This window comes from Rhinoderma darwinii, chromosome 8 (assembly GCF_050947455.1).
Source record: "Rhinoderma darwinii isolate aRhiDar2 chromosome 8, aRhiDar2.hap1, whole genome shotgun sequence".
Taxonomy (NCBI): Eukaryota; Metazoa; Chordata; class Amphibia; order Anura; family Rhinodermatidae; genus Rhinoderma; species Rhinoderma darwinii.
Genome location: NC_134694.1, coordinates 125,272,682 through 125,287,210, shown reverse-complemented (window position 1 = coordinate 125,287,210; position 14,529 = coordinate 125,272,682). Strand labels below are relative to the sequence as shown.

Below are 14,529 nucleotides of genomic sequence, written 5' to 3'. Positions count from 1 at the left end.
TATATAGGAGGCAGTATTATAGTAGTTATATTCTTGTATATAGGGGGCAGTATTATAGTAGTTATATTCTTGTATATAGGAGCAGTATTATATTAGTTATATTCTTGTATATAGGGGCAGTATTATAGTAGTTATATTCTTGTATATAGGTAGCAGTATTATAGTAGTTATATTCTTGTATATAGGGGCAGTATTATAGTAGTTGTATTCTTGTATATAGGGCGCAGTATTATAGTAGTTATATTCTTGTATATAGGAGCAGTATTATATTAGTTATATTCTTGTATATAGGGGCAGTATTATAGTAGTTATATTCTTGTATATAGGTAGCAGTATTATAGTAGTTATATTCTTGTATATAGGGGCAGTATTATAGTAGTTGTATTCTTGTATATAGGGCGCAGTATTATAGTAATTATATTCTTGTATATAGGGGCAGTATTATAGTAGTTATATACTTGTATATAGGAGGCAGTATTATAGTAGTTATATTCTTGTATATAGAAGGCAGTATCATAGTAGTTATATTCTTGTATATAGGGGCAGTAATATAGTAGTTATATTCTTGTATATAGGGAGCAGTATTATAGTAGTTATATTCTTGTATATAGGGGCAGTATAATAGTAGTTGTATTCTTGTATATAGGGCGCAGTATTATAGTAATTATATTCTTGTATATAGGGGCAGTATTATAGTAGTTATATACTTGTATATAGGAGGCAGTATTATAGTAGTTATATTCTTGTATATAGGGGGCAGTATTATAGTAGTTATATTCTTGTATATAGGGGGCAGTATTATAGTAGTTATATTCTTGTATATAGGGGGCAGTATTCTAGTAGTTATATTCTTGTATATAGGGGCAGTATTATAGTAGTTATATTCTTGTATAAAGGAGCAGTATTATAGTAGTTATATTCTTGTATATAGGGGGCAGTATTATAGTAGTTATATTCTTGTATATCGGAGCAGTATTATAGTAGTTATATTCTTGTCTATAGGGGCAATATTATAGTAGTTATATTCTTGTATATAGGTGCAGTATTAGGGTATGTTCACACGGCCTATTTACGGACGTAATTCGGGCGTTTTTGCCCCGAATTATGTCCGAAAATAGCGCCTCAATAGCGCTGACAAACATCTGCCCATTGAAAGCAATGGGCAGACGTTTGTCTGTTCACATGAGGCGTAATTTACGCGCCGCTGTCAAATGACGGCGCGTAAATAGACGCCCGCGTCAAAGAAGTGACCTGTCACTTCTTTGGCCGTAATTGGAGCCGTTATTCATTGACTCCAATGAATAGCAGCGCCAATTACGTCCGTAATTGACGCGGCGTTCAAGCACCTGCACATGCCGTTACGGCTGAAATTACGGGGATGTTTTCAGGCTGAAACATCCCCGTAATTTCAGCCGTTACGGACGCCCTCGTGTGAACATACCCTAATAGTAGTCATATTCTTTTATATAGGGGCAGTATTATAGTAGTTATATACTTGTATACAGGGGCAGTATTATAGTAGTTATATTCTTGTATATAGGGAGCAGTATTATAGTAGTTATATTCTTATATATAGGGGCAGTATTATAGTAGTTATATTCTTGTATATAGGGGGCAGTATTATAGTAGTTATATTCTTGTATATAGGGGCAGTATTATAGTAGTTATATTCTTGTATATAGGAGCAGTATTATAGTAGTTATATTCTTGTATATAGGGAGCAGTATTATAGTAGTTATATTCTTGTATATAGGGAGCAGTATTATAGTAGTTATATTCTTGTATATAGGGAGCAGTATTATAGTAGTTATATTCTTGTATATAGGGAGCAGTATTATAGTAGTTATATTCTTGTATATAGGAGCAGTATTATAGTAGTTATATTCTTGTATATAGGAGCAGTATTATAGTAGTTATATTCTTGTATATAGGAGCAGTATTATAGTAGTTATATTATTGTATATAGGAGCAGTATTATAGTAGTTATATTCTTGTATATAGGGGGCAGTATTATAGTAGTTATATTCTTGTCTATAGGGGGAGTATTATAGTAGTTATATTCTTGTATATAGGAGCAGTATTATAGTAGTTATATTCTTGTATATAGGGGCAGTATTATATTAGTTATATTCTTGTATGTAGGGGGCAGTATTATAGTAGTTATATTCTTGTATATAGGGGGCAGTATTATAGTAGTTATATTCTTGTATATAGGGGGCAGTATTATAGTAGTTATATACTTGTATATATAGGAGGCAGTATTATAGTAGTTATATTCTTGTATATAGTGGTAGTATTATAGTAGTTATATTCTTGTATATAGGAGCAGTATTATAGTAGTTATATTCTTGTATATAGGGAGCAGTATTATAGTAGTTATATTCTTGTATATAGGGAGCTGTATTATAGTAGTTATATTCTTGTATACAGGGGGCAGTATTATAGTAGTTATATTCTTGTATATAGGAGCAGTATTATAGTAGTTATATTCTTGTATATAGGGGGTAGTATTATAGTAGTTATATTCTTGTATATAGGGGGTAGTATTATAGTAGTTATATTCTTGTATATAGGGGCAGTATTATAGTAGTTATATTCTTGTATATAGGGGCAGTATTATAGTAGTTATATTCTTGTATATAGGGGCAGTATTATAGTAGTTATATTCTTGTATATAGGGGGCAGTGTTATAGTAGTTATATTCTTGTATACAGGGGCAGTATTATAGTGGTTATATTCTTGTATATAGGAGCAGTATTATAGTAGTTATATTCTTGTATATAGAGGGCAGTATTATAGTAGTTATATTATTGTATATAGGGGGCAGTGTTATAGTAGTTATATTCTTGTATATAGGGGGCAGTATTATAGTAGTTATATTCTTGTATATAGGGGGCATTATTATAGTAGTTATATTCTTGTATATAGGAGCAGTATTATAGTAGTTATATTCTTGTATATAGGGGGCATTATTATAGTAGTTATATTCTTGTATATAGGAGCAGTATTATAATAGTTATATTCTTGTATATAGGGGGCAGTGTTATAGTAGTTATATTCTTGTATATAGGGGGCAGTATTATAGTAGTTATATTCTTGTATATAGGGGGCATTATTATAGTAGTTATATTCTTGTATATAGGAGCAGTATTATAGTAGTTATATTCTTGTATATAGGAGCAGTATTATAGTAGTTATATTCTTGTATATAGGGGGCATTATTATAGTAGTTATATTCTTGTATATAGGAGCAGTATTATAGTAGTTATATTCTTGTATATAGAGGGCAGTATTATAGTAGTTATATTCTTGTATATAGGAGCAGTATTATAGCAGTTATATTCTTGTATATAGAGGCAGTATTATAGTAGTTATATTCTTGTATATAGAGGCAGTATTATAGTAGTTATATTCTTGTATATAGAAGGCAGTATCATAGTAGTTATATTCTTGTATATAGGGGCAGTAATATAGTAGTTATATTCTTGTATATAGGGAGCAGTATTATAGTAGTTATATTCTTGTATATAGGGGCAGTATTATAGTAGTTGTATTCTTGTATATAGGGCGCAGTATTATAGTAATTATATTCTTGTATATAGGGGCAGTATTATAGTAGTTATATACTTGTATATAGGAGGCAGTATTATAGTAGTTATATTCTTGTATATAGGGGGCAGTATTATAGTAGTTATATTCTTGTATATAGGGGGCAGTATTATAGTAGTTATATTCTTGTATATAGGGGGCAGTATTATAGTAGTTATATTCTTGTATATAGGGGGCAGTATTATAGTAGTTATATTCTTGTATATCGGAGCAGTATTATAGTAGTTATATTCTTGTCTATAGGGGCAATATTATAGTAGTTATATTCTTGTATATAGGTGCAGTATTAGGGTATGTTCACACGGCCTATTTACGGACGTAATTCGGGCGTTTTTGCCCCGAATTATGTCCGAAAATAGCGCCTCAATAGCGCTGACAAACATCTGCCCATTGAAAGCAATGGGCAGACGTTTGTCTGTTCACATGAGGCGTAATTTACGCGCCGCTGTCAAATGACGGCGCGTAAATAGACGCCCGCGTCAAAGAAGTGACCTGTCACTTCTTTGGCCGTAATTGGAGCCGTTATTCATTGACTCCAATGAATAGCAGCGCCAATTACGTCCGTAATTGACGCGGCGTTCAAGCACCTGCACATGCCGTTACGGCTGAAATTACGGGGATGTTTTCAGGCTGAAACATCCCCGTAATTTCAGCCGTTACGGACGCCCTCGTGTGAACATACCCTAATAGTAGTCATATTCTTTTATATAGGGGCAGTATTATAGTAGTTATATACTTGTATACAGGGGCAGTATTATAGTAGTTATATTCTTGTATATAGGGAGCAGTATTATAGTAGTTATATTCTTATATATAGGGGCAGTATTATAGTAGTTATATTCTTGTATATAGGGGGCAGTATTATAGTAGTTATATTCTTGTATATAGGGGCAGTATTATAGTAGTTATATTCTTGTATATAGGAGCAGTATTATAGTAGTTATATTCTTGTATATAGGGAGCAGTATTATAGTAGTTATATTCTTGTATATAGGGAGCAGTATTATAGTAGTTATATTCTTGTATATAGGGAGCAGTATTATAGTAGTTATATTCTTGTATATAGGGAGCAGTATTATAGTAGTTATATTCTTGTATATAGGAGCAGTATTATAGTAGTTATATTCTTGTATATAGGAGCAGTATTATAGTAGTTATATTCTTGTATATAGGAGCAGTATTATAGTAGTTATATTATTGTATATAGGAGCAGTATTATAGTAGTTATATTCTTGTATATAGGGGGCAGTATTATAGTAGTTATATTCTTGTCTATAGGGGAGTATTATAGTAGTTATATTCTTGTATATAGGAGCAGTATTATAGTAGTTATATTCTTGTATATAGGGGCAGTATTATATTAGTTATATTCTTGTATGTAGGGGGCAGTATTATAGTAGTTATATTCTTGTATATAGGGGGCAGTATTATAGTAGTTATATTCTTGTATATAGGGGGCAGTATTATAGTAGTTATATACTTGTATATATAGGAGGCAGTATTATAGTAGTTATATTCTTGTATATAGTGGTAGTATTATAGTAGTTATATTCTTGTATATAGGAGCAGTATTATAGTAGTTATATTCTTGTATATAGGGAGCAGTATTATAGTAGTTATATTCTTGTATATAGGGAGCTGTATTATAGTAGTTATATTCTTGTATACAGGGGGCAGTATTATAGTAGTTATATTCTTGTATATAGGAGCAGTATTATAGTAGTTATATTCTTGTATATAGGGGGTAGTATTATAGTAGTTATATTCTTGTATATAGGGGGTAGTATTATAGTAGTTATATTCTTGTATATAGGGGCAGTATTATAGTAGTTATATTCTTGTATATAGGGGCAGTATTATAGTAGTTATATTCTTGTATATAGGGGCAGTATTATAGTAGTTATATTCTTGTATATAGGGGGCAGTGTTATAGTAGTTATATTCTTGTATACAGGGGCAGTATTATAGTGGTTATATTCTTGTATATAGGAGCAGTATTATAGTAGTTATATTCTTGTATATAGAGGGCAGTATTATAGTAGTTATATTATTGTATATAGGGGGCAGTGTTATAGTAGTTATATTCTTGTATATAGGGGGCAGTATTATAGTAGTTATATTCTTGTATATAGGGGGCATTATTATAGTAGTTATATTCTTGTATATAGGAGCAGTATTATAGTAGTTATATTCTTGTATATAGGGGGCATTATTATAGTAGTTATATTCTTGTATATAGGAGCAGTATTATAATAGTTATATTCTTGTATATAGGGGGCAGTGTTATAGTAGTTATATTCTTGTATATAGGGGGCAGTATTATAGTAGTTATATTCTTGTATATAGGGGGCATTATTATAGTAGTTATATTCTTGTATATAGGAGCAGTATTATAGTAGTTATATTCTTGTATATAGGAGCAGTATTATAGTAGTTATATTCTTGTATATAGGGGGCATTATTATAGTAGTTATATTCTTGTATATAGGAGCAGTATTATAGTAGTTATATTCTTGTATATAGAGGGCAGTATTATAGTAGTTATATTCTTGTATATAGGAGCAGTATTATAGCAGTTATATTCTTGTATATAGAGGCAGTATTATAGTAGTTATATTCTTGTATATAGAGGCAGTATTATAGTAGTTATATTCTTGTATATAGGAGCAGTATTATAGTAGTTATATTCTTGTACGTAGGGGGCAGTATTATAGTATGTGTTATCCAGTAAAGGGGGGGGGGGGGGGGAGATACTGAGCAGAGCTCTTCTTGCAGCATAAAGCAGATGTGAGTCGAGCTTTTGAACTTGGCTGATAAAATCCTCCATATTTTGCTGAACAATATTGTTATTTAGTACTCGGCCTTGTCCTGCAGAGTTTTCCTACATGAGATAATCCGGGATGAGTGTGGGGTTTATTTTTGGCAGGATGTAGAGCAGGTGATTGGTGGCATTCCTTGCATTGTACTATGTGCTGGCGCTGTAACCTGCAGGACACGGAGCTGTATGACGTTACATTGTATCACTTTATCAGTCATCCTTGCTCTGATCTCATATCAGGTTGAATCTTATTTTAATTTCAGGAATTTGGCATCGGATGACAGAGAAGCTGATTCTCCTCCTCCTCCTCCTCCTCCTCCATCGTCTGGCTGGTTTTACTGTACTCATTTTGTATCTCATCTTATGGCGTCCTAAGTTTTGGTCCCCACACAGCATAAACAGTTCTGCAATTTATTTCCGCAAAGTTCTGCAGAAAGTGTTCTGTGATACGACTTTCAAATCTGCAGCAGGTCAGTTTACGCTGCGTACTCTGTGCGGAGATGCTCTGTGTGTCGCCTAAAGGAGCAGGATTAATTCGGCACTAAAAATTGCAAGTTGAGTTGTAATGCGGCTTGTACAGCGATCCGCAGATCCTCAGGTGTACATGAAATCTGTTATAATCAATGCAGAACACGAAATCCGCAAGTAAAACCGCTGCAGCAACGCTTGCATTATATTGCATTATTTGCTGGGGATTTCTGGGACTGGTTTACCTGCAGATTTTGTGCTGAGGCGTCTCCTGCCCGTGGGAACTCCTAGTGTTGTTCTTTGACACTCCTAACACCTCACGCTTGTAACCGCGCCCGGAGCGGAGATACATTGTGAAACACGATCTCTGGATGGACTGAAGGGGGAAAAACTTTTTTTCGTTGCTAGGATGGGGGGGGGGGGGGAAGAGGTAAGAAACTCTATCCTGAACTTGATGGACGTCTGTCTGTCTTTTTTGTAAAAATAAAAAAAAATAAAAAAACTTTACAATTTATGACCCCCACATAGGCTGGTGATGAGAAGTTTATATATATATATATGGAAGAACCACACAGCACAGTGAGCTGCTGTATCTAATCCTATCATGTGTGATACTGTCTGATGATGCTGTATCTAATCCTATCATGTGTGATACTGTCTGCTGAGCTGTGTATCTAATCCTATCATGTGTGATACTGTCTGCTGAGCTGTGTATCTAATCCTATCATGTGTGATACTGTCTGCTGAGCTGAGTATCTAATCCTATCATGTGTGATACTGTCTGCTGAGCCACTGTATCTAATCCTATCATGTGTGATACTGTCTGCTGAGCTGTGTATCTAATCCTATCATGTGTGATACTGTCTGCTGAGCTGCTGTATCTAATCCTATCATGTGTGATACTGTCTGCTGAGCTGTGTATCTAATCCTATCATGTGTGATACTGTCTGCTGAGCTGTGTATCTAATCCTATAATGTGTGATACTGTCTGCTGAGCTGTGTATCTAATCCTATCATGTGTGATACTGTCTGCTGAGCTGCTGTATCTAATCCTATCATGTGTGATACTGTCTGCTGAGCTGTGTATCTAATCCTATTATGTGTGATACTCTCTGCTGAGCCTTGTATCTAATCCTATCATGTGTGATACTGTCTGCTGAGCCGTGTATCTAAGCCTATCATGTGTGATACTGTCTGCTGAGCTGTGTATCTAATCCTATCATGTGTGATACTGTCTGCTGAGCTGTGTATCTAATCCTATAATGTGTGATACTGTCTGCTGAGCTGTGTATCTAATCCTATCATGTGTGATACTGTCTGCTGAGCTGCTGTATCTAATCCTATCATGTGTGATACTGTCTGCTGAGCTGTGTATCTAATCCTATTATGTGTGATACTCTCTGCTGAGCCTTGTATCTAATCCTATCATGTGTGATACTGTCTGCTGAGCCGTGTATCTAAGCCTATCATGTGTGATACGTTCTCTGAGAGCCACCCTACAACATTCCCCACCATGGTATTACTGCACCTCTCATCTCCACACATGAATAATGAGAGTCACCCAGTAATTTATTAATAACCATTTGCATGAAATAATGTGAGATTCCGGAGACTAAAGATAATTGCAAAACTGGTTCTTACAGAAGCGATCGCCTGCGCTCTCATGAATAATATTCTGTCTGATCTGTCTCCGCTGTATGTGGAGTGTGCGGAGCAGAACCATCAATCATTCAATGTACTGGTCTTCAGCTCTCGCTAAACTACAACTCCCAGCATTGCTCTGACATCTGCAAGATGAAGATCACTAATTTAAGGAATGATTTGACCGGAGCAACATCTGCATGGAGTTTACATGTTCTATTATTTTTGTGATTTTCCTGCTTGTTCTCCGGACGCCCCACAAAAATAGATATAAACCCCCCAATGCGGCCACAGATACCCATGGAGAAGTAACTATAGAAGATGCACCGTCACCTTTAATAATCCACAGATCATTTTGAGTAACTTCAAACACTTTGCTGATTTTTAGTTACATCATGTCTTATACTCCAGCCACTACCAGAGCTGCATTCACAATTCATCTGTCTGCTACAGTGAGTCCGTAAAACCTCTGCTGAGGTTCTATGATGCACCGTGATTCTGAGGTACTGTACAGTAGTTTAAAGCGAACACTATATCTCCCACAATGCACTGCAGCAGATCAGGAAGCTCAGAAAAGTTCATTTTAGGCATCACGTAATCTCACCGTTTCAGGGTTTTGAACGATGTAACGTCGTATTGTTCCCTGTGTGAACGGAGCCTGGACGTCCTGAGAAAAAAATAAATATTATTATTATTATACTAAAACGTAACGGATGAACCAAAAACATTCATTCAACACTGCACCTTGTTTAAAGGAGAACTCCACCGTAATGAGGTGAACTCTAGGATTGTGTTAGTGGCTCAACTCTGCTGCATCACTGCGCGGTGTGTGAATGGGGCTACATTGTGTTAGAGGGGAAGTTCACTTTTAACAATTCTGGTCCATCCTTGCAGCAAGCGCCTAACACAGCGGCATCGTCACCCGACCGGAGGCGCCGCTGCCCCCGACACACGTGTTCACGTAAATGCCGCCATATAACTCACCTGCACCTGCTCCGGGTTCTGCACAATGTATCTTCTGATCGTTCCTTGTGTGTAGGGGCCGGGTGACTGCACTTCCTGCAACAAACACTCAGTTACCACCATTTATATTTCCAGTATTTTTACAATTTGTATACAACGTGAATAACAAGTTAGAGAATAAAATCTGCAAAACGGACTTCCTGTCAGCCATATTGGCTCTCATGGGGTTAATTTTTCCACCCCTTCCCTTGCTCAACTTCCCCAGCAGTCAATCACACTGAGAGAACAACAGACCCATCCGCCTCCCGAGTGAGAAACAAGAATTGATGGGAAGTATGGTTCAAAGGTGACCTCTGTGAGGCAGGAAGTAGCTAACTTCTCCTCCTACTTGGGTTTTAATAGATATCAGACATAACTGGAGATGATAAAAGGTAAGACCTGTGAATTATAACAAACTCATGCAGCAGGTATATTGTTCACCTAGAGACACATTAATCGGTCTCTGTATACTGTGATCACCAGATAGAAATATGTATCCAAAGCTTATAATAGTGCTGGAGTGATATAAGAGGAGCGGCTGATATCAGTCACACATATGATGTAATGTCTGGAGGATATAATAGTGCTGGAGTGATATAAGAGGAGCGGCTGATATCAGTCACATATGATGTAATGTCTCTGGAGGATATAATAGTACTGGAGTGATATAAGAGGAGCGGCTGATATCAGTCACATATGATGTAATGTCTCTGCAGGATATAATAGTACTGGAGTGATATAAGAGGAGCGGCTGATATCAGTCACACATATGATGTAATGTCTGGAGGATATAATAGTACTGGAGTGATATAAGAGGAGCGGCTGATATCAGTCACACATATGATGTAATGTCTGGAGGATATAATAGTACTGGAGTGATATAAGAGGAGCGGCTGATATCAGTCACATATGATGTAATGTCTCTGGAGGATATAATAGTACTGGAGTGATATAAGAGGAGCGGCTGATATCAGTCACATATATGATGTAATGTCTCTGGAGGATATAATAGTGCTGGAGTGATATAAGAGGAGCGGCTGATATCAGTCACACATATGATGTAATGTCTGGAGGATATAATAGTACTGGAGTGATATAAGAGAAGCGGCTGATATCAGTCACACATATGATGTAATGTCTCTGGAGGATATAATAGTACTGGAGTGTTATAAGAGGAGCGGCTGATATCAGTCACATATGATGTAATGTCTCTGGAGGATATAATAGTGCTGGAGTGATATAAGAGGAGCTGCTGATATCAGTCACATATATGATGTAATGTCTCTGGAGGATATAATAGTGCTGGAGTGATATAAGAGGAGCGGCTGATATCAGTCACACATATGATGTAATGTCTCTGGAGTATATAATAGTGCTGGAGTGATATAAGAGGAGCGGCTGATATCAGTCACATATATGATGTAATGTCTCTGGGGGATATAATAGTACTGGAGTGATATAAGAGGAGCGGCTGATATCAGTCACATATGATGTAATGTCTCTGGAGGATATAATAGTGCTGGAGTGATATAAGAGGAGCGGCTGATATCAGTCACACATGATGTAATGTCTCTGGAGGATATAATAGTACTGGAGTGATATAAGAGGAGCGGCTGATATCAGTCACATATGATGTAATGTCTCTGGAGGATATAATAGTACTGGAGTGATATAAGAGGAGCGGCTGATATCAGGAGGATATAATAGTGCTGGAGTGATATAAGAGGAGCGGCTGATATCAGTCACATATGATGTAATGTCTCTGGAGGATATAATAGTGCTGGAGTGTTATAAGAGGAGCGGCTGATATCAGTCACACATATGATGTAATGTCTCTGGAGGATATAATAGTACTGGAGTGTTATAAGAGGAGCGGCTGATATCAGTCACACATATGATGTAATGTCTCTGGAGGATATAATAGTACTGGAGTGATATAAGAGGAGCGGCTGATATCAGTCACACATATGATGTAATGTCTCTGGAGGATATAATAGTACTGGAGTGATATAAGAGGAGCGGCTGATATCAGTCACACATATGATGTAATGTCTCTGGAGGATATAATAGTACTGGAGTGATATAAGAGGAGCGGCTGATATCAGTCACATATGATGTAATGTCTCTGGAGGATATAATAGTGCTGGAGTGATATAAGAGGAGCGGCTGATATCAGTCATGTGGTGTTATAGGTAAGAGAATCAAAAGTAGGTTACTAGGAGGTAATTTCATAACTCCCTCTGACACAGAAGATACATCTGATTTGCATAGGAAATGCAGATCTTTGGCCATCAAAGGATGTCCACTGTCTGACAAATGTTTAATTGGCTCTTTCCTCACCAAGGTGCGAGATGTGCTGATTAAGGATTTGTCACTAGGGCTGACCAAACATCTAAAGCTATGCAAATGGATGCCTGTGGTGTGTCTGTCTGTGGACCAGGAGAAACATGGGAGAATGGCATGGTGTTCAAAGAAAGTATGATACATCAAGGCAAACCCCGTCATAATTTATATTTGTAATGACCCACATAGCTAGTTATGATCAGGGAAAATAGCCCTCATATATATGTCAAATTCAGATCCCTACCCTCAGAGGAACTACCGGGGATTGGCTATTGGCTAAAAACATGGGCCTATTATAGTGGTGTTTGATATGCCCTGGTTGGTAAATGTCTGCACAGGTGAATGCAGGTAATATTATATTTCTAGGGGATTCCTGCAAGGACACATGATCACTTTTATGTTTCTCTATAGAAATACAACTGTGTAATGGGAGGAGTACCCTTCATTATCATATGAACAGCCTCCTCTCAGTGACATCACCAGCCAGTGAACTGGAGGGAAAAAACTGGGTTTAAAATGCCATGAGAAGTTAGGGTCAGTGTCAGTCGTTGGGGATCCATATCTCGGTTGGAGTGACTGCCCATATTTTCAGCTGTCCCCACAGCCAGGATATCGCCGCTGTACATCAGTAAGGTTTTGTTCTGTTTCTTTTATCCCTTTTATTTTCATAAACTGTTTGATTGCATTGTAACTGTATGTATATTTTTTTATCTTTTATTCTGACAACTATTTTATGTATTGCACTGCACTATTGTGTATTAAATCTGAAATATTTATAAGTCTCTTCCTTGTAGTCTTACAGAACTTAATCTTCCGAAGGTGAGGAACGTTACCTGTATTTTATGTTCAATTTAGATAACCTGTGTTATAGGAACTGGTGTTAAGGGAACATAGAGACGTAGGCCCCTATTGCCTAGATAAGTATAGGTGGTGGTAGCATACTGTGGTATAAATTATTGGGGTGTTGGAAACTACGGGAGTAATTTAGCATAATCCTGTCATCTAGAGTAGGTGGGCGTGGATTTATGAGGTAAATTAATAAACTCAGTAGTGTAGTTCACCCCTGTGACGTGACCAGAGATCGGTGATCGTCACAAGTCACATATGATGTAATGTCTGGAGGATATAATAGTACTGGAGTGATATAAGAGGAGCGGCTGATATCAGTCACATATATGATGTAATGTCTCTGGGGGATATAATAGTACTGGAGTGATATAAGAGGAGCGGCTGATATCAGTCACACATATGATGTAATGTATCTGGAGGATATAATAGTACTGGAGTGATATAAGAGGAGCGGCTGATATCAGTCACACATATGATGTAATGTCTGGAGGATATAATGGTACTGGAGTGTTATAAGAGGCGCGGCTGATATCAGTCACACATATGATGTAATGTCTCTGGAGGATATAATAGTACTGGAGTTATATAAGAGGAGCGGCTGATATCAGTCACATATGATGTAATGTCTCTGGTGGATATAATCGTACTGGAGTGTTATAAGAGGAGCGGCTGATATCAGTCACACATATGATGTAATGTCTGGAGGATATAATAGTGCTGGAGTGTTATAAGAGGAGCGGCTGATATCAGTCACACATATGATGTAATGTCTCTGGAGGATATAATAGTACTGGAGTGATATAAGAGGAGCGGCTGATATCAGTCACACATATGATGTAATGTCTCTGGAGGATATAATAGTGCTGGAGTGATATAAGAGGAGCTGCTGATATCAGTCACACATATGATGTAATGTCTCTGGAGGATATAATAGTGCTGGAGTAATATAAGAGGAGCGGCTGATATCAGTCACACATATGATGTAATGTCTCTGGAGGATATAATAGTGCTGGAGTAATATAAGAGGAGCGGCTGATATCAGTCACACATATGATGTAATGTCTCTGGGGGATATAATAGTACTGGAGTGATATAAGAGGAGCGGCTGATATCAGTCACATATGATGTAATGTCTCTGGAGGATATAATAGTGCTGGAGTGATATAAGAGGAGCGGCTGATATCAGTCACACATATGATGTAATGTCTCTGGAGTATATAATAGTGCTGGAGTGATATAAGAGGAGCGGCTGATATCAGTCACATATGATGTAATGTCTCTGGGGGATATAATAGTACTGGAGTGATATAAGAGGAGCGGCTGATATCAGTCACATATGATGTAATGTCTCTGGAGGATATAATAGTGCTGGAGTGATATAAGAGGAGCGGCTGATATCAGTCACACATATGATGTAATGTCTCTGGAGTATATAATAGTGCTGGAGTGATATAAGAGGAGCGGCTGATATCAGTCACACATATGATGTAATGTCTCTGGAGGATATAATAGTGCTGGAGTGATATAAGAGGAGCGGCTGATATCAGTCACATATGATGTAATGTCTCTGGAGGATATAATAGTACTGGAGTGATATAAGAGGAGCGGCTGATATCAGTCACATATGATGTAATGTCTCTGGAGGATATAATAGTACTGGAGTGATATAAGAGGAGCGGCTGATATCAGTCACACATATGATGTAATGTCTGGAGGATATAATAGTACTGGAGTGTTATAAGAGGAGCGGCTGATATCAGTCACATATGATGTAATGTCTCTGGGGGATATAATAGTAC

The 14,529-nt window shown here is 36.9% G+C and overlaps 1 protein-coding gene across 3 annotated transcripts in view; it reads right to left on the bottom strand.

Annotated features, from left to right (window-relative positions):
* The window catches only part of POF1B (POF1B actin binding protein), a 70,043-nt gene that overhangs the window by 37,089 nt on the left and 18,425 nt on the right, over positions 1 to 14,529 (bottom strand). For all 3 annotated transcript variants that reach the window (XM_075836615.1, XM_075836614.1, XM_075836616.1), the window contains exons 3-4: positions 9,521 to 9,595; positions 9,141 to 9,203 (exon numbers count right to left, since the gene is read on the bottom strand). In XM_075836615.1, coding sequence (XP_075692730.1) covers positions 9,141 to 9,203; positions 9,521 to 9,595 — 138 coding nt within the window. The remainder of the gene's footprint in view (positions 1 to 9,140; positions 9,204 to 9,520; positions 9,596 to 14,529) is intronic.